The sequence below is a fragment of the Nelumbo lutea genome, chromosome 2 (genome assembly GCF_056320005.1).
Source record: "Nelumbo lutea isolate HS-2025 chromosome 2, American lotus-T2T, whole genome shotgun sequence".
Lineage (NCBI taxonomy): Eukaryota > Viridiplantae > Streptophyta > Magnoliopsida > Proteales > Nelumbonaceae > Nelumbo > Nelumbo lutea.
Window position 1 is genome coordinate 9,088,404 of NC_142685.1, and position 21,700 is coordinate 9,110,103.

A 21,700-nucleotide genomic window follows, 5' to 3' on the forward strand; every position below is an offset into this window, starting at 1 on the left:
ACTTTTCATTTGTGTCCATGTGTATCCAAGGTGTATTATGATACGTCTATCAAATTTACCTTTCCAACACACATGGCATTTCCCATACTTTGGACCTTGTTCCATATTAAATTTAAAAAAGAAAACAAAAAAAAAATTGGTCATTAAAATTAATATTTTTTTTAAGTGTTGATGATATTTACACTGATATTAAGAGATTTTTTGCTCTGACAATCCTTGAACTTTGCAAAAATTCAATTTCAACCCTAAAGAATTAAAGGGTCATTTTTTACCCCTAGACTTTATGTGGCATTGCTAAATTTTGAAAAAAGTGCACTTTCAACCTTAATGTTTGAAAATGGGCCACTTTAATAAAGTTAATTAAGTAAATTACTTTAGGGTCTAATTAAATGACCTTAAAGTATAATTCAGTTTTAATTTACTTAATAAATTAATATAGTTAATTAGTTGAATGACCCTAAGTTATTTAATTTAGTTAATGAAGTTAAATAATTAAATGAAATAAATTGCAATAATTAAGATGGCTAAGTAAATTAAGCAATTAAATTAGTAAATTAAATTAATTAAGGAAACAAAGTTAATTAGTTAAATTAAACAAACTAAGTTGATCAATCTAAACAAGTAAATTAAGCTAATTAAGCAAGGCAATTTAAAAACCGATCCAAAACAAAACCATTTTACCACTAGTTTCTAGGTCAACAATTTGGTCATTCGCCCAAATGAATCAACCTATGACATTTAAAAAAAATAAAAAAAATAATAAAATATAATTAAAATAAAGAATGTCTCAAAAACCATTACTAGATCGAAAAGTTTAGCAATTCAACCGTATGGGCCAACGGTTTGTTAACAAAGTCAAATGTTTTTTTTTTTTAATTTCGACCAAGTATAAAATGGAATTAGGTAATTGATTGGTTCCTAGGTCAAATGGTTCAATTGCCTTTGTATGAAATGGTACTAGACAATTGACCAATTGTTGACCCAAAATTATTGGGTCGAATAGTTTGATTGCCCAAAATTTTTAACTTGGTAAACAGATTCGTGACCCAAAACAGTTAAATCACTAAACTATTTGATTAGATAAATGATTTTTTGGGTCATTTTTTTATGTTACTTATATTTTGTTTTATATTTTTCAAAACATCATGGGTTGATCCATTCAAACTAAACAATCAAACCATTGATCAAAGTGGTACCATTTTGGATTAGTATAATTTACTTATTTAGATTGATTAGCTCTGTTTATTAAATTTAACCAATTAACTTCATTTCCTTAATTAAATTACTTAATTTACTTAATTACCTTAATTAGTATACATTTTAATTTACTTAACTAACTTAACTAAGTAAATTAAATACTTAGGAGGGTCATTTAATTAGGCCCTGAAATAATTTACTCAATTAACTTTATTAAAATGGCCTATTTTCAAACTTTAGTATTGAAAGTGACCTTTTCTCAAACTTTAACAATGGCACATAACTTGTCTAACAGATATGTCAACATTATTTCAAATGTGATTATTTTTGCCTGCAAATGGCCTTTTCATCAAAGTTTGGGGGTCAAAATATCCCTTTTTTATTCTTTAGGGTTGAAATTGGCCTTTGCGCAAAGTTCATGAATTGTCAGGGCCAAAAGTTATTACCTAAACTATTAAAATATGCATGTCTTATATATTTATACCTTACTTGGAGCCACTTGAGCCTTAGATTTAGTGTTATTCAATATCCAAATTACTAATTATCCCACCATAGCCACGCATTTTCCAAGTATAGTCCCATACTCTTTTCAACACTCATACTTTAAACCATGTGTGCTTTATGATGATGATATAACTCAAGACTTTTTATCAATTTCTCTTACAGTAGTAAACAAAATAAAAAAATAAAAGAATACACCTAGCAATTTTCACTAAAATAACCTGTGAGAGAACTAAGCACAACCTCCCCGCCGCCCGAACCAGCAAGCATGTGAATATGAGATGATCATATCATACCAGTGGCTCTATAGTAGAACCTGTTCATATGTTCTAATAAAATCATAGAGACTGAATATTTGTCATGCAAAATGATTCAAACCGTGGCTCAGTTAAGTCTACAGTTTCATCCTCTGGCACACGCCAACTCCTAGCTTTCGAAGTTAAGAGGACCAATTTCTCTATGCACTCAGCTGACATCACCGAGTCTGCCTCTTTCTTGCTGTCTTCGACACATAAATTACGGTCTACAGAGAGTGGCAACGAATACCTATTAGGGCATCTTCTCAAATCCCCTGCATCAATGGGAACAGCAGACACTTCTTCACACCTCTCCTTGTCTGCTACACACTTCACACTAGGAGTGAATAACCTCTGCATGATGAATGCAGTGACAAATTAATCAAGGAGTCAAGCAGATAAAAAAATGATACCAGGGCAGAACAGGAGAGCTAGATTAAGAAAAAATCATTATTCACTCAACAGTATCTGTCTGGAATCCCGGTGAAATTCAACCCAACTTCCAGTCTTTCAAAAATGGAATACTAAAAATGAGCGTCAGTTAATGAATGAGAATGACTTGGTTTCCATCTAGAAGTCTAGGCCTATGTTACTTGGACACAGGTGGACACAATGACACCCTTGTTGAACAATGCCAAAGATTTGGAAAGTACGAATCATACACCAGAAGAAAAACCAAACCTCAAAAATATATGGAAATAATCTAGACAATTGATTAAATATTTTTGAATGAAAAATATATATGATAGACCTGATGCAAAGCATCCAAACCATAGAACTTTAAGTTCTAGATAATTATGTTGTACAATCTATGTTTTCATCTTGAATAGCAGTCGGTATGTTTAATTTTGAACAAAAGTATATATAAAATGGAAAGAGACAAAAGGCATTTCAATGCCAGAAGTATAAAACAAAGGTAATGGTGAAACCATATGGTTTACCTGAAAAAGTTGTCCAGGAAAATTTCGCCTCTTGGTTTTCTCTGGTGCAATAGTGGAAAGGATTTGAACAACCTCACTCATGGTTGGTCGAGAGTCAGGGTCCATAAGCAGGCACTCCTTTGCTAAGTAAGCCATTATCTGCATCTCCTCTTCTGGGAAATTCCCTTTCAAATGTGGGTCAGGCAGTTCCAAAATCACCCGCTTACTATCCTGTAAACGAGGCATAGCCTGCAATAGGATGAAGAACAATTCAAGTTAAATCAGTATGTTATCAATTTTATCCTGACCAAAAGAAAAAATAAAGAACGGAACTATGCCCATCAAAGAAAAGGACTGGTATCATAGTTTTACCCAAATCACAAGGCTTTCTTCTCCTTTGTTGGGAAATTTTTGGATGGGTTGCCGACCACTGATCAACTCCAGAAGAACAACCCCAAAACTGAAAACATCTGACTTAAGGGAGGCCCTTCCAACAATGGCATACTCTGGTGCAAAATATCCAAAAGTCCCCTGCATTCTTGCTGGAGAACTTGAGCAGCTGGAAAGGTCATCAGCCCTCAAGTGTTTGGCCATACCAAGATCAGTTATCTGCATGTATGGGTGAGTCATCAAGAAAGCAGGAATGCTTGATCCATACAACATCAGTAAATTACAATTTCAAAATTTTTAATTGACAAAAAAATTATCAGGATCTTCAAGTGAAATAAGTGCAAAAATAAACTTGCCAAACTTGTAAAGAAAAATGCTAGTCTACAAGCTTATGGATTCCTTGTAACCAAGCACAAGGAAATACTCGAATACATAACTTAGCCAAACACACTTTCTTGTGCCTTCTAATGGAAGAACCCATAAGCTCATAAGGTTAGCATTGTGCTATAGGAGACAATAATTATTGCCTTTCTTTAACATCTTTAAATGAAATTACAAGTATACATAATATAGCCAAAGCCTGCCTGTCATACCAAGTTGACTCAATTGATATACTAGTCAACTTGCCTTTTCCCCCTCCATTTCATGTCTATGATATTTAGGTTTTTAAGAAATTCAAGAACCTTACTTTAGCACTCCAGTTCTCATCTAGAAGAATATTAGTTGATTTGACATCTCTATGCAAAATCCTTGGAGCAGCAGCTTCATGGAGATATTCCAAGCCCCTTGCAGCTCCAAGAGCAATGCCAACACGAGTTCCCCAGTCCATGGGCTCTTTCCCTGGAACCCCATCTAAGCAATCTCTCAGGTTACCATTGGACATGTATTCAAAGACAAGTAGCCTCTCAGCTTGTTTCCTTTGGGACTCCAAGCAGTATCCAAGCAAAGGCACCACATGACAGTGGTTGAGCCTTGATATGAGCTCAATCTGCAGAAACAAAAAGTTGACCATCATTTAGGATGGAGTGAAGTACAAAGATAACAACAACAAGCCACAAATAAGAGGAGCAATACCTCAGTCAAAAACTCGGTATCTACATCAGGACCTCCCTGAGCCTTTAGACGCTTAACAGCAACAGTCCTGCCATCTTTGAGCTGTCCATGATAAACACAGCTGCTTCCTCCAACCCCTATCAGATTAGAACGGGAGAACTTATTGGTTGTGTACTCCAACTCAGAGTAAGTAAAGTGGACAATTGCCCCAGGCATTGCTCTCCTTTTGCTGTTAAATACAAAAGAAGCTCTCTGTATACACCCTGCAGAAAAGCAGTAAATTGTAGTTTTGAGACTTTTGGGGGCCAAAGAAAAATGTTACCGCTAATATAACCACACAATGAGGGGAGGGGGGAGAATTAAAATCTTCATAGTTTTACTTTCAGAATGGAAAAAGACCATCTTAATGCTGTTACTTTCATGACAAAAAGAGCCTTAGCTTGTTTTTTGAAATTTCACCAGGTGAAATCTTATGCAAATCTTCAGCTCAAATTCTTAAAAAGGAATTAAATAACTAAAATGAAAAGCATCTGCTTTTACCTGTGATGGGGTTTAAGGGAGATTTTATATTTACTTTGAATTCTGGTACTGAAGAAGATCTATGAGTTATTAGGTTGGTAGCACTATTACAGCTTGTGTCTTTGTCTGATGAAAATACTGGAGGTTGAACAGGACATTTGTCCCTCCGATACACATAACATCCCAATGAAGCAAGAAATGCAACAGTTGTGAGAACAACACATGGTAACAGAATGTAAACAATGGCCTTGCTGGAAATGTGCTTCCTTGAAGATCTTGTCTCAACAGGAAAACCTGCATATAAAGCATTTGAAATTAACCATTATGAGCTTGTGGCTTCTGAAGCAATGACACTGAACATTCCATCTTTTTCTTTTCTTTTTTTTTTTCCTTTTTTCGTGTAGGTGTTTATGAGAATGTCCACATGTTGGGACCAACCTTGTCATTTGACCTACACACATCATTCCATCTCTCTCTCTCTCTCTCTCTCTCTCTCTCTCTCTCTCTCTCTCTCTCTCTCTCTCTCTCTCTTTCTTTTTCTCGTGTAGGTGTTTATGAGGATGTCTACATCTTGGGATAAGCCTCATCATTTGTCCTACATACATCATTCATTCATTCTGAAGTTTTAGCTCAACTAGTGGGTAAAGTGTGAAGGGACATTCCCAAAACCTACAATCAAATCCTGTCTAAAAGTTGACCATTTGATCCAATTGCTCACCGAAAAGAAGAAAAAGCAAGAAGTCACACTCATGGATGCCATTGTACTGAATTTTGACAAAAAATAGAAGAGAACAAACATGGAGGCCCATTACTCAACAAGCTCAATGGTTCTAACCCAAAAGCTGATACATTACTTCCCTCTCTACTAGCATGAAGACTACAACACAATGTGTGGAAATCACCATAAGTTGTAATTTTGCTATAGTATCCCAAATTTTCAACTTTATGTTAGACACAACCACTAATTCAAAATTTCATTAGTACAATCATGAAAAATTACGGATTCAGCATATAATTCATTCAGTATATACCATTAAAGGTGTGAAATAATAAGGTTTAATAGCACCATTCATCACTGAAAAGGCACTTTACCAGATGTGCAGTTGCAGGCTGTGAAACAACTTGAATCATGAATGCCAGCTGCAGCTGTGGGAAATCCCCCAGCATCACAAACGCAAGTCCACCTTCCTCCACTTGCTCCTCCGGAAGAGTCTTCTTCTATAAGAAACTATGCACAATTAGAATGACTAAACATCATAGAAGATCATATATCCTCAGAGGTAAATGTTATAAACAGAATGAGTGTACCTAAGTTAAAAATGTCTGGCAAACACAGACGAAGAGGTGTAACAGCTTCAAGCCTTCAATATATGAAGCCATTATAGTCACAAAGATTCCAAGTTTCACACATAAACACAAACCATATATTTTTATCACCCCTGTCTGGCAAAGCTTCTTGAAAATACTTAATATTGCTTGGACAATTAACTCAAATGTATTTTGAAAAACTATCTCGACTTTGCAAATTGAAAGATTAATGCCTATTCACACACACACACACACACACACACACAAAAGAAAAGAAAAGGAGCTGATATTTTTCAAGGAAAAAACAGGCAGGGGAATATTAAGGATCTGAAATTCTGAATTATGAGAGAAAGAGGTTTAGAGCTGAGAGCAGAGAGTAAACATCAAACTAGAAAAAAAAAAATCTGATATACAAATAAGAGGCTAAAATAAAAGAAAAAGAAAAAGTCTAGAATAAGGAGACAAGAATAAAGAAAGAAAGAAAATACTCTTGCCTGCAGGTAAATCTCAAAGAAGCTCATTATTTTCTACTAAAAATTCAACTATATAATAACTCATATTATACCATCAATATAGGGGGTTGGATATCCTTTATGCAATCCAATTTTAACTAGGGAACAAACCACATTGCTTTAAAACTAAGACAAACCCGCTAGGACACTCAAATATAGAATCTAATTCTCAATACAACTCTAAATACCTAATAATAATCCTACTAAATCTAACAAATTCCAAAATAATCTAAAAAAGACTAAAGTACAGTCACAATCCCTCTGACATTAAAATGGCTATTATTTCCCTACTTCTCCGAAACATAATGGATTTACAAGCACTTGTTCTTTTTTTTTTATCAGTAACTGAAAATTCATTAAAAATTGAAACAGATTACAAGAATACAATGAAGAAAGAAATGCAGAGAGAGATAAACCCTCTTATCTATCCCCAACCCAACGAAACTTCTCTTTACAACACAACTGAGCCCAAAACAACTGATTTCTTCCCACCCCTTGTTTGGCAAGAGCATCAGCAAAAGAATTTGCACTTCTTTTGACCGACTGAACTCTCACTTCCATATTTTGTGTGAACCATTTGAATTTCTTACTTTCATTGTTAAAACACCACATATTTGCCTCCTCACTTCCAGCCATCCCACAACCAATTTGGAATCCCCTTCAATAATTAATTTCCAATGTTTTAAAGATATTGCCCTCTTTACCCCTTCAATTAGCGTTTCAGCTGTCAAGGAATCATCTACTCCAATTGGACCAGAATAAAAGTCCTGCATTTTGCCCTCTTCATCCCTAAACACTCCAATACCCGATAATCCCCAGTTACCCAGCCTGCTACCATCAAAGTTAAGCTTAACAAATCCTCCTTCTGGAGGAGACCAATTAGGAACAGAGATATTCTTCATTGGGGCAGAATTTGCCACTTCCTTCCAATCTGAAATGGTATCGTTCATTGAGACAGAAGAAAAGGAATCCAAATATTGCAGCCAATGGACCACCCTAATTGTTTGATAGATTACTGGAAAACCTATCTAATGACATTAAAGGCAAATCAAACAGAAAGGCTTTGACCTCTTAAACATAAGTTGCAAGAAAAGTGACTGTAAAACCATTTGTCATTTTAGACTTGGACCTATTCCTATGACACCAAAAAATTCAAGATAACCAAAACTATAATCACCCAGAAATTTACAAAATTGTCACTGGTTCAGGAACATGGAAACTTTTGTTTTTTTTTTTCTTCCACGGTTTCTTTCCATTTTTCTACATCTGCATCAATTTATGTTCAGGCTCAGAAAATAATTCCAATCCCACAAAGCAGCAACATCTGTTGAAGCTAAGTGAAACTAGCCCTTTTCTTGGGAAAGGTTAAAGAACTGGTATTGTATTCATATACTATAAAGAGAAAAAGTAAACCAGCCAATTTACAATGAGAACCTGTACATAGCTACCACAAACCATAATGATCAGAAGCATACCAGGACTGCAATCACAAGATGTAGAACAGTTAGCTGCAATAACATAGATCTGATTGCCTACTTGAGCAGAAGCGCATGAACAAGTCCACTTGTTTATGCCAGACTCTCCAGAGAACCCATCTGTCATCATAAGTTTAAACATGGATGTACATATCAGAATGGCTTGAAACAGTGTGTACATATGAGTATAGATGAACTTATAATACTAAATGCCTACTGATATGGAAGGAATAGCATAAGCAATTTAGTTACATCAACAACAGCCTCAGAAGACATTTAAGATAATATGCAATGAAACACTAGCACGCTTAGCAGCATAGTGGTAAAAATTGCAGACTTGACCCTTTGGCATTCAGTAAGACATACCAAGGAGATCTCCAATGCAAGCAATTAAGCTCTGATTCAAAAGATAAACAACTAAACCTACTTATGACCCCTAGATTGTTAGCATATTTTAGGGGACATTACATGGTATAATGGTAAATCTTGGGCTGGCAAGCGTAAGAACATGAGTTCAAACCCAAGAGTGGCTACTTTGTGCAAAAAAATTACCGAAGTCTAGGACTGTATCCAGCCTGCCCCTACCAAGACCCCAGATAGATGGGATCAACATTGGGTAATGGCCTTTATTAGATTGTTACCATATTATCTGACAACAAAAACAAAATGTTACAGATTAGAAGCTTAGAATAATCAGATATTTACATTTATCCCAAATATCTCCAACCTAGAAATTTGAATGCAGTGTCATGTCATGGCCACATGCAGCAGTATTGAAGGCTGGCAATCCTATCCAGTCTACCTCACAGGTATCTCAGATTTATACTCAGATATATGATCAGTGGTTAGAGCAAAATAACCAAAAATGGCAGAGGAAATTGATACTAACCACATGAAATATATGGAAACCAGAGTAAGTAAATGATATAAGCAAGGGCAACTTCGAACTGGAGCTTCATTATCTTGTCCCAAACACTAAACAAAAAGCAGATAAAGAAAGTCAGAGTACTTTCAGTTTTAGATAACCTTGAAGCCACATCAGTGGCAAAATAAATAGTTTCTAGAATGCAACTAAATCGCATCTAATTATTTTTCTTTCAACTGTTATAAAGTACTAGCAAGTAATTTTAATATAATAAGGAGCCATATAACATGTACTTATTTTGCCACTTCAAGTACTCCAATAAGTTGCACAGGAGACAAATCAGAAAGTAACTAGTAACCATGAGAATCAATTATGTAAATAGAAAAGTAAAATTGAGAATCAATTAGTTTTTACATTGTGCCTTCATCATTGCGGAAAAAAACAAAATAATTGAAGTGATAATCCTACTTTAATCCTGCCAAGACAGGCTTGCTAACCATTAAGTAAACAAAATCATGATCCATTTTCTATGCAAAAAACAATACCAACTGATGTGGGCCCAAAGGAAGAGAAAATAGAAGCAAAACCCATATTTTTTTCCTTAGGATCATATGGCCTTCTGAATGGCTTTCATAATGGAGCCAACAACAGGGTTTTCACAAATCCATCTGTGAGAGAGAGAGAGAGAGAGAGAAGAGATAAATTATGCTTTCATTAAAAAAAAGCCCCTGTACAACTAGAGGCTGTACAAAGGGAATTCACAACCATTACATACAAAAAAAGTTCCTATTATCCTATACCCCCAGTGTTTACAAAAGATTTTTTTACACAAAATTTACTGTTATCTGCTCTATTAAAACTTCTATGTGCTGCTACCCTTGAAAGCAATTTTCCCCATATTTTCTGCCAACATCCTCAGCTGAGCAACCTTTGTTCTGAAACATCCTAGAGCTCCTCTCCTGCCATATTACTCAAAAGACAACCCCTGGAATCATTTGCCATATGATTTTTCCTTTCTCACTCAGGCCATGAGGGTACCTTCCCTTCAAAAACATCTCCACAGGATACAGATGCTAGATAGCATCCCCTAATAGCAAAGAGCTTAAAAACTATCATCCAAATGCCATACGTGAAGATGCAATGTACCAGCAAGTGGTCCAGAGACTCTATCATCTCGTTGCACATTAACCAAATGCCACACTGTGCTGGTAGGAAGCTCCATGCTATCTTGCCATGCCAGCCGGCCATAAAAAGGCTCAACTGAAAACTACACAGATTTTTTTATATCATTCATGAAATGCATCAATGTCAAGCACACCCCATGTGAACCAACCCAAGTTCATGGGTCTAAAAATTTACACTAGCAAGCCATAGCTATAACAACTTCTCCTGCACAAAACCCACAAAATTGGGTTAATTCAAGAAAGATCAGCAAATTAGTTTCCAAACACGATATAAATTTGATTTTCGTGGTCAAATATTTGATTGGATTCTCTATATACACTGAACAATAGAAGGATCCTCAAGATTTACTTCACATACACATGATATTTGATTAGGTTCTTAGTTGCAGGTGTTGTATGTAAGTTCTTTTAGGAAAATCAGGTATCTAGATCTTAGAAGGACCATTGTGTTTCTATAATAAATATTCTAGGGAAAAGTAAGGAAACACATGATGCAGAACTCTCAACTCCAGCCCCCCCCCCCCTACAACTAGCCTTCTCCCCCCCAATAAACCACATCTTGCCCGTGAATTTGGCATCAATTCACGGTCAGGATGCATTCCCCCTGTACTTTGGGCCTAGTAAATTCTGATCTGGGATGATTGGTACTTCTCCCAATATTCTATGTACAAGCTCAATTCATTCACTAGATGAATGAAGAGACTTCTCTACTAATGTATATAACTCCATGAGGATCTATTGGCTGAAAGTTAGTTTATTGAATCTTTGTTACCATTGTCAAAATTGATACTCTAATTGTTTTTTTTTTTTCTTTTTCCATTGTCAAATCATCTCCAACCCCCATTTCCCACACTTATTCTCTCACTATCTTCATTTATTTACTTGTTTCTGTTATCAAGTTTCTTTAGTCCTTACACAGCTTAACCTAAATAAGTTTCCTTCTGTTTCTTAAGTTTTTTTCAGCCCCTTTTGCTAGATACATTTAAGCTGAATCTCAAAACAAGCATGCTAAAGACCTTGTGGACTATTTCCAGCTTGACATGAATCCTTCTCAACCCATTACTTCCCCTTATATTTCACTCTTACATTTGCTCCTTGGACTGTTTTCCTTACAACATCCAATTTCTGCACTTTCAGGCTAAAACTCCATGTTAAACCAAGTCAAACAACCTTGTTTTCCCTTGTATATTAATTCACACCTAACCTTTGAATTCCAGAGAAATTTCACTAGCCATTTGTCTACTGGTCCAGCATCTAACACAGGTCCCAGTGATCAGCATTGATAATGAGATGTCTAGCACTATGACTTTCAAAGCCTAATATGAGTCAGCATGGGTGTGAAACCTGAATACACAATGGCTCACATGGCCAGCACTCCAGAAAATGGAATCTCCCTATTGCGTAGTTCTGAAACACTCCAAATAAATATTTAAATAGGCAGATTAATACCTAAAAGATAATCATGCAAGGAAAATTTAAGTGATTAACGTACCTTCATGAAGAGTAAAAGATATCTACTTTATAAGTAGTCCATTGTCTCAAATCATTGAACCTGTAACAGAAGACAAAAACACCTCATGATTTTGTCCAATCATCAAAACAAGCAATGAAGTTTATAAATTAAGAAGTATCAACAACTATACCAGCAAAAAGGCATTCACATTAAGCAAGTATACATCAATCTTAAACCCTTTAAGCTTATAAAAGATCTTAAAGAAACCTCATAGCAATACATCAAAAAACATGTCATGGTTTTGTTTAAGCAACAAAACCAGTGATGGAGTTTATTAAAAAAAAAGTTAACAAATATCAAAATCAAACCAGAAAAGAATATATATATATATATATATATATATATATATATATATATATATATATATATATATTCATGTTTAGCAAGCATTTATCAATCTTAAACCCTTTAAACTTATAAAAGACCTAGAAGCAACTTTATATCAATACACTTATAACTAGAGACTTCAATGTGAAGTTGTTTTTCCAAGGCAGAAATTCAAATGGGTTGTATTTGACCTTTTTCTATTTCTTAGGAACAAAGTTTGGAAATTTGACATGAAAGAACACGGAAAATAAAAAGATGCAGAAATACATACAAAAATGGAAAGCACATATGAGGTGGTATTAGTGAATGGGAAAATAACTATAAATCACAATTTGTCCTAATTTTCAAGAATTTACGAAAGACAAACTGAAGACCAAGTTTAAGCTGTCCTGTTTTCTAATCCCAGACAGAGGACATAGAAGGACATATCAGGAAAGGCAAAGGGCTAACCTAAAACACTACCATGCACTGCTCTCAGATTTTGGTGAAAGTGACATTATTTCAGTCACAGTGCTCAAAGTGCAACTACCTATCAAGACGACTGAGTAATGAAGAGAACTAAATCAAGCCAGTCTCACTCTCAAAGTTTCCATTCAATATTTAACAGAGAAAATAAGTTGAAAGCAAAACATCACCCAAAATCACAAAGACTTGTTATCCCCAAGCTGAGCAGATCAGTCACCATTAATGGGTGCAAGAGGAAAAAAGAAGGGAAGGGAGAAAATATACACAAGGGAACGCAGAAAAGACAGCTGACAGCAAATAAGACGATAGGCCTTGATTAGATTTGGAAATATTCAAAAAGAAAACATCTTCATTACCCACCTATTTGAAAGCAACCCATTTGCAACCGAAAGAGACACACCAACCATCAGGGTAGAAGACATGAAGGAGGACGGATTAAAACCCATATTTTCATTATTATCGGCAATATCAGTCGCCCTCTCAGGAGTTAAACGTTTCAAATCGATCTCAAAGATATTCAAATATTCAAAAGACCTGTGGAGCAACGATTATAGTAAAATTTGGCTTAAAACTTGAATAACTTTTTTAATGAGTGTGTGACGTGTCTGAGAAAAATTTCGACGTATCTTTAAGTCACAGGCTTACTCTACTGTGCAGTTGCTACGAGATCGGATCTATTCCTCACACAGGGCGCCTCACACCGACCTCATGGGAAATGTTCCCAATGCATGATGAGGCGCCCCTCTGTGAGGAGCAGATGACAATTCCGCTGTGACTGTTAAGGAAACGGGATCTGCTCCTCATAAATGGGCGTCTCACACGCATATCCCCCGTCTATTGGAAATATTTCCCGTGAATATTTTTTAACAAGGATGAGAAATATTTTCTGATAAGATGTGCATCTAAGTCGCCAGTGAGGCGTCAGTTGTGAGGAGCAGATCTGATCTCACTACTAAGACCCAGAGTGGAACCCGCTGTTCTCAATGCATGACTGAGTTATAAAATGTACTGTCTCAACTAAGGGAGTTAGACGAGAAGAGCCCGTCCCCATCTTAACTAACGTAGGGTAGTGATAATTTTGACGCTATCTATCGAAAAATCAATTGGTTCAACCACATCCTCCAAGAAGGTGAGGAGCATACAGAAACAATTGACTATAAGGAGACAATGAGCGTAATTTTTATTGACTAAAGTGCACCCATGCAAATTTGTAAATGGGCGATCAACGATCATCTACCAAACAGCCACGTATATAATCAAAGAGAAAAATGTATTAGGAGTGGACCCCAAATAATCCAGTTCCTCCCATTGAAGTTTGAATACATCGAACCGTAGCCGTTGCCGGCGGATGATGATCCATGAAAACTGTTCATACGCCATACAAGCCTACCAGACCTGAAAATAATTGTCCTTTTTTTGGGACCAGGCTGATGGTGTTGGCGGTAGGGCTGTCAATTGGACGGTTTTGGATTGGATCCAAATCGATTTAAATCTTATGGAATGAATTTTGGAGAATCCATTATATTTATTGGGTTGGGCCAACTCAAAATAAAACCGTCCGTATTATTATTGGTTTAAATCGGTCTAAAACCAGAACCTAATAGTTGAATCACCATTTCGCCAAACCTCACAGGTGTGATTCAAAGCAAAAATCGAAACCGTTAGTGGTATTTGAAAATACTTTTGAGCTGTGCTTGTCTTTGGAGATCTGCAGCTTTATCAGTACTGAAGCCCTAACGAAATTGCTGAGAAAGGAAGATGAAGATGGGAGAGCAGAACCTCTAAAGGCATCGTTAGTGGTATTTGAAGACTGTGAGGAGAATTCAAGGCCTTGTTTGAATCTAGCAGTGCCTTCCCCTTTCCGCGTGAGCTAGTCATAATATGCAGCGGCCTTCTCCTCCTCCATTGATGAGTTTGGAAGATTAGAAAATTATTTGAATGAGAAGCATCTACAACCAATGCACAGGCTCATACATAAGGATTTGAATGTTCAAGGGTTTTGTAAAATTTTACAGCAGAATTTGTTTCACAAATCACAAATCAGGGCGGAAGAGGGAAGGCACTGCGGTGAAATTTTGGAATTTAGCTCTGCGAAATTTTGTTATAGAGAAACTGAACCATGATGACATTCATGCCTCCATTATTGAGGTGTTGTACTGATATCCCTTACATAGAATTTACTTGTTGATCGCCTTACAGGAATCAAGCTTTCAGCTGCAATACTTTTGAAGCAAAGGGGGTTTCAGAGGTTTGAAAGAAGAACAAAATGCTGGCAGCGCTGATGTACCTTTTATGATCAGGATGATCAGTGCCTTAGTTAGACTCTTATGTCTCAGTGGAATGATCCGCTGTACCAAAGCACATCCAAGGCAATGAATGCCTTTGATAGCCTTGGAATTTTGGAACAAGTGGTGGGACCCTTCAGTTATTAAAAATTTCAAATGGAATAGGGACTTATTGCTCGTTTGCTTCTATACTCATATGCTTTGAAATTGAGATGTTCACATCAATCACTAGAACTAAGTAGAATGCTTGCGCACAGATGTGTCCAAAGGCCAACTATTTGTTTCAATAAACCGTTTCTGTAATTTTTTCACATTATCTGGGCTTTCAAGTATATTTTGAAATTTTATTTAGTTTGGACCGAGTTTGACCCAATCCAATCCATTTGCATTTCAAATAGACTGAATCCAATTCAGTTTGTATAGATTTGGATTGAATTTGATCTGATCCATTTGTAAATGACCAACGTTGGATCGGATTGAACTGGACCAAATCCAATCCGATTGGCACCCCAAGTTGGCGGGGTCACTATTCACATATTCCACCGTTCCCCAACTGCTCGCTTGAAGATACTTCATCGACGCGTTGTATTTCTCACTCTATGTCACTGTCAACGGTGTCTGATGATTCGAGTGCGAATTCAATATTCGATTCGATTAAATCGGACTTCGATCTCAAAAGAATTAATAAAAAAAAAAATCAAATCCGTCGAATCTGAATGCAACCCAGCGCCATCCTATAAAGATCGGAGTCCCAAAATGTATCAAACAGCAACTGCATGTTTATGTCTAAAATATTAAAACATTTTTTTATAAACAAAATTGGTCTAAGTTAAATACCCTATGGCTCCTAAATTCGAGTATCATTATCTCATTGAAGTTGTTTGCAATTTAATTTACTAATGAAATACAACATTTTCGCCATTATTTTAGTTTAATTTTTTATTTACCTTTTTAGCCCAATTTATTGACAATATATAATATCCAAATACAATACGAGTCCAACGAAAATTCAATAATCATTAGGATCGGATTCAAATATACGTATTTTAGATTCTATCCCAATTCTCAACCCGAATGGATTCAAACGTAAGTAAAGCTATCAATGGATGGGTCTGGTTCGGGACAATGTGGATCGTGGGCATTAGTGTCAATTGTATAGGAATTGGTCCAATCCGATCTAATACAAGTTCATTACAAATGGATTATGTCCAATTTAATTCAGGTGAATACTTTAGACCATTTTCGACTGCTTCAATTCAATGTTGGGACCCTTCGATCTGCTCAAAATGGTCTTAATTTGCATTTATTCCAATCTAATCCTGGTCAATTGACACTTGTATTCTTATCTTCTACAATGAATTTTGTTCAATCTGGCTCAATTCAATATAAATCCATTATGGATGGATTAGGTCCAATCCAATCCAAAAAACACTTTCAACCATTAAATCTGGACTGATCCAATTTAATGTCTTATTGATTCATCCAATTCATCCAAAATGATTTTGATCCGGATGGGGTGCAACCCAAAACCGATTTATTGACACCCCTAACTACTGAATCGGTTCATAAAACAGACTCCAAACCAAACTAATTATTAATTGGGATAAACCGGTCCAAAGCATTTAATCCGGTTATACTTGTCACCCATAATTAACTATCATAATAACAACTTGGAACTTCATTTTCACCCATAATTACCTATGATATAACTACAGTAAATAGTAAACTGTTTATAGGTTGACAAAACAAGTGATATAAATCAAAATTATCTTATATATTATTCATAAAACTTACCTTTTAGACAAAATATATAACAAAAAAAATGAAAAAACCTTTAAATGTTATTAATTATATAATCGGGTCTGAACAGCAATAGCAGGTCTCAATCCAATTATTAATTAGATTGACAGCTCTAAGCATAACAAAAAGAGAGACGGAACTGTCTACTGGTGGAGGTTCTGCTTCAGTTAGGGAAAAGCCGGTTCGAACATCCTTTACCGCTGCAAAGGTGGAAATGGCCGTTAGAACGGTATGGGCACAGCTTTGCCCTGATAGAAGCCGATCTCCCATTATCGTGATATGTTTTTTTTTTTTTTCTTTTAAGCAAAAGTTTATGATTTATTAATCATAACAAAGGACATCAGATGAGAAACATTCACAGATTGAAGCAAAAATGTTTACCAGATCTGTCACTTGCTCAAGTAAATGGATTAAGCATTCTGTACATAGGATCAACCAGATCAGTATGAATATTTGAAGGTTTCCTCATGAACTCACCCATAATTAATTCCATGTCTTGCTTGCCCACCCGACAAAGTCTGCCGGAGGTTTTGACTTTTAATTTGAGGGTAGGGACTAGGGAGAAAGAGTGCTGTTACAGACATAATTTCAATTTCCTCGAGGTTGAAGCAAAAAGGGTGGTGAACATGCACTCGCGTACGATTCACGGAGGATATAAAATGGGTACAAAAAGTGAATAGGAAATCTGGCTTCGTAAACGTCAGAGAATAAATTCTTCGTATTACGGATGAAGTTGAGAATTGAGATCAGCAGGGTGCATGTGATCATTTTAAATCTCCTGGTCTTGCCAATAAATTCTTCGAAAAAATATGGACAAGCTCGTTGCAGAATTCTGATTTCCTACGAAACACTACCACCGTGTAAGAGATGTTCTCAATGCACGGCCGTAGTGTCCTGTGTTAGGGGTCGCACATCATGAGGTTAACTATTTTGTCAGTGAAGGCCTGTACTTAGGTGGATGAGACGAGATCCCACGCTTCCATATTCAATTCGGTTTCGGAGGGACACTCTCACACCAATTTTACAGTACATTGAAAACATAGATCACACCAATCCACTTGTTGTAAGCTTTCTTATATCTCCATCTATCTATTGTTGGTCCCACCAAAAATTAAGGGGCTATTTGATAAAACATAAAAGCTGCAGTTGCTGAGCTGATTTAGTAAATAAGATTTTAAGGAGAATGCGTGAAGCTGAAGCTTCATATGTTACCAAACCTTTGATTATTTGTTATTTAATTATTTTATCCATTAAAATAGGGATGCTCATTTATGATTTGAGGCGACCTGCCAAATTTTCTCTTAAACCCTGCCCGGGCTCGCATCAAGTCTGCACAGAATCAAGGTTCAAAGTATATACGTATTTCAGTTATATTGTATCGATACTTAGAAATAGGTATTTAAAAATAATTGATATATACTTTTATTTTAGTTTTTTTTTTAATTTAATTTTTGAGAAGCTTATAAGATGTTTTTTATTATTAAAAAATTAGGGATCTGAAATACATGAAAACAGGCATTTTGAACCATATTTAAAAAAAAAATACGATAAGATGCATTCAATATGGGATGTATCATATTGATACTTTAAATCATGCATAGAATGCAAGCTGACCCAGACCAACAAAACCGACCCAAGCTGGGACAAGACCCAAAGTGCGGGCCGAGCCAGGCCCGGTTAAGCTTTAAAGCCGTTACCAACTTGCCATCCTGTAAAACCCGGCCTGGCCCGGCCCGTGATCATCCCTACAGACAAACCCAATTTCAAGATAGGGCTAGATAGGTTTAGGCGGATGTTATCGCCCGCTTCGTTTAGAAGATTCATGCGTGAAGCATGGGATCATGGCAACATTGCTTTGATAGTTGGGAGTTGGGAGTTGGGACACATTACCGGGAGTGGATCTTCTACTAATAAACCCTTTTTATTATTATTTTTTTTTTAATGGGGAGTTTTGGTGGGCGGATTCATCCCGATTCATATTTCCTATGGAAGTGCAACACAATCAGAGACCGAGGATTCATCAAGTAAACGCAATATAAAAAGGAAAACGACTTACCCGTGAAACTTCTTTGTATCTGTTCAGTCTTCCTCATCAAGCCAATAAGCATGTACCAAACCTCCGACTGTTGTGTAGCTTCGTAACTATACTATCTCTATTACGCTCTGCTTCAGAAAAACAACAATAAATCAAAAAGTTGTTGTTTTTCATTCTCTTCTTTTCCCACCAAATTAATCCAACGCCTCGTATGCATTTCGAAATTTCAGACAGAAATTTGAAGGGCGAAGAGATCTAAATACATTTCAGAGAGAACTTTGAATTTGAAGGATGAAAGAATCAAATGAGCAATCTGAAAAATCAACACCTCCTTTTAATCGTACGGACTATGGATCACGAGACTACAGAGCAAAGCGACTACATAGCATTCAAAAGTCAAAACTAGCACTCTCTACTCGCGCATTGGATTAAATTATTAACAGAAGACCGAAAATGCAGGGACGAGATCATAGCTGAAAGAATAACGATTAATGAATGATAATAAAAAAACAGTGATCTTGAAATTATCAGTGCTCACTGCTCAGAAAAATACCTGATCGATTATACATGATGTACACCTCCTAGTTAAGATCACTTGAGAAGATTGGATGCTCAACCTTTCGCATAGAAATAAGCAAAAGAAGGTTTTAGAGAGAGAAGAAGAAGAAGAAAGAGATAAAGTTTGATTTAACGGTGAATGAAAGAACGATATGGGAGTATGAGAGGGAATTAAAATGCAAGGAATCCTCGAGATGCGAACTAATTGCAGTAAAAGTAGTGACACCTTGCCCCGCTCAAACAGAAACGGGATCTGCTCCTCATAAATGAACGCCTCACAGGCACATCCACCGTGCATTGGAAGCAACTCCCGTGAATGTCACTGTATCAGGCTACTGAATTTATTACTTGTTTTGTCTTTTTCCAATTCACATGTTAGGAAGGATTATTATTATTTTTTTATAATAAGAATATAATTCATGGGAAGTGGCCTTCCCTCTCTGTCACCTCACATCTGTCAGATGAATCCATACACTCAAATCTTCCGCTCCAAATTTGTTTGGAGTGGAGAGGATTCACATTCAATTAATTTGCTACTCGAATGAGGAGGTGCCATATAAGCACAAGTAGTAACACAACACAAATAAGCGAAAGAGGAGAAATGAATACAACTTAAGCAAACTTGATTTACTTATAGCGAATTATACGGTTCAAATAAGAGTCGATGCGCCCATAGTCATCAATTATCAACTTCGAATCTCCTTTAGTCATGATCGAGTCCTCTCTAAACTGTCCAAGGTACAAATAAGTTATCCAAGCATTGGGGGCGTCGATACAAATTTCCAAGTAATTTAGTCTTCTAATTATTAGTAATTAATTATAAATTAACACCTTCAACTATCAATCATGAATCACATTTCACCGATTCACGATCACCGACCACGTTAGCTGCTAGCTTGCTTGGAGTGCTGTGACTGGAGCACGACGCCATTCTTTTTTATTTATTATTACTTTTTTCTCAGCATTAATTGCAGCGCAAACAAATGTAACAGATCCAGGCTCCACACATTTTATCATCTCTATTAGTCTATTCTCTAATATCAGCAGAATGCAGCTGGAACGCCTTGAAATTAAAAAAAAAAAAAAAAAAAAAACTACAAATGAAGACAAGTCGGAGCATCCATTCCACAAAATAAATACAAAACTAAGAAAATATCAACTACACTCCATTCATATTCATTCAGGTTCATAGGCTATCAGCTGTTAATAATACATACTACATACCCTGGGAAAGTGCAGCTGTGCAGGAGACCCGATCGAACTCCATACTCTGAGCCTTGGGACACAACCTATTGGTCTAAATCGATTCACATCTTATAAAACCAACCCAATTTTACAAATTTTTATTTCTTTTCTCAAACTAAAGCCTTACATAAGGAAGGAGAAAGAACCCAACCGGCGCTGTTGGCTGTTTCATGGATTCAATCAGCGTTCAGAGAACGGGGCATTAATTGGACCATATTATTTAGGGAAATGATTTAAAATTTACCATGAGTTTTTAATAATTCTTTTAAATTCATCCCAACTTTTTAAAATGTCTACAACTTATCATATCATTAACTTTTTATTTTCTAAAATTCACCTTCTGTTATTGCATGGTTAATGTTTCTTAACAGAGGTGTCCATGTCAGCATTAATAACAATTTTCATAACCAAATTACCCTTGAATTGTGAGTTAGAGGAAAATTGGTCTTTTTCAATTTTATTTTATTTTTTGCATTTTTAGTGTTTTATTATAATTTCCATTGTTTTTTTTTTATAATTTCTATTTTTTACATTTTTCTATTTTCTACAATCTAAAAATTTCCTGTATTTTTTGTTATTTATTTACAATTTCTATGTTTTTCTATAATTTTTGGTGTTTTTTTATACAATTTTTATTTTCTGATTTTGTTTTTCAATTTCTATAGTTTCTATAATTTGAAAATTAATTTTTTATTTTGTTTGCAATTTCTATAATTTTTTATATTTTTTGTAATTTCTATGTTTTTATGTATTTTATATTTGATTTTTTTTTCAACTTTTTTCCTTTTTTGCGTGCCTAAATATTAAAATGGTAATATATTAACACCAGTTAATTTATTTTGTATATATTTTATATTTTTCTGTGAACGTTAAAATGGCAATATATTGAGACTCGTTAGTCTCTTTAACGTCAAATTAGTGACATGATGAGTTTTAGGTCATTTTGAAAAGTTGTGGTGAGTTTAAGAGAAATGTTGAAAACTCATGATGAGTTTTAGACAATTTCCTTATTATTTAATATTCTTGGCCATTGCAGTTTATGAAAAATGTGAGTTCATTTTTCGAGCAACTGCTACAATCTTCTCAATTTTGATCTAATATCTGAAAAATCCCACAAGATGGAGCTGATAATGAGAGAAGGTTAGGATTGCAACACCCGCCGGTTCAGGATACAAGACCTTGGACCATTCAACAGCTTGAAGGAGCACTAGTATATTGGGTTTGTAATGTTCCCCAAAGTCTTCCTTTTTAT

At 35.6% G+C, this 21,700-nt stretch overlaps 1 protein-coding gene across 7 annotated transcripts; it reads right to left on the reverse strand.

Moving 5' to 3' along the window:
* Positions 1 to 1,796: 1,796 nt before the first annotated feature.
* NCRK (Protein kinase superfamily protein) lies at positions 1,797 to 19,564 on the reverse strand. 7 transcript variants are annotated; one of them, XM_088972922.1, is made up of 13 exons: positions 19,430 to 19,564; positions 19,199 to 19,262; positions 18,667 to 18,773; positions 11,713 to 11,772; positions 9,061 to 9,146; positions 8,172 to 8,291; positions 5,969 to 6,094; positions 4,898 to 5,170; positions 4,379 to 4,620; positions 3,993 to 4,292; positions 3,287 to 3,523; positions 2,936 to 3,163; positions 1,797 to 2,348 (listed from the first exon to the last, which is right to left on the reverse strand). In XM_088972922.1, the coding sequence occupies exons 5-13, from the start codon at positions 9,128 to 9,130 to the stop codon at positions 2,037 to 2,039; spliced, it is 1,908 nt and encodes a 635-aa protein (XP_088829048.1). In that variant the 5' UTR covers positions 9,131 to 9,146; positions 11,713 to 11,772; positions 18,667 to 18,773; positions 19,199 to 19,262; positions 19,430 to 19,564; the 3' UTR covers positions 1,797 to 2,036. The 7 variants fall into 7 exon arrangements, with proteins under 7 accessions (XP_088829048.1, XP_088829047.1, XP_088829051.1 ...); XM_088972921.1 differs by lacking the exon at positions 19,430 to 19,564 and having other exon boundaries at positions 19,199 to 19,423; XM_088972925.1 differs by lacking the exons at positions 18,667 to 18,773; positions 19,199 to 19,262; positions 19,430 to 19,564 and adding exons at positions 12,886 to 13,059; positions 13,171 to 13,297.
* Positions 19,565 to 21,700: the final 2,136 nt, after the last annotated feature.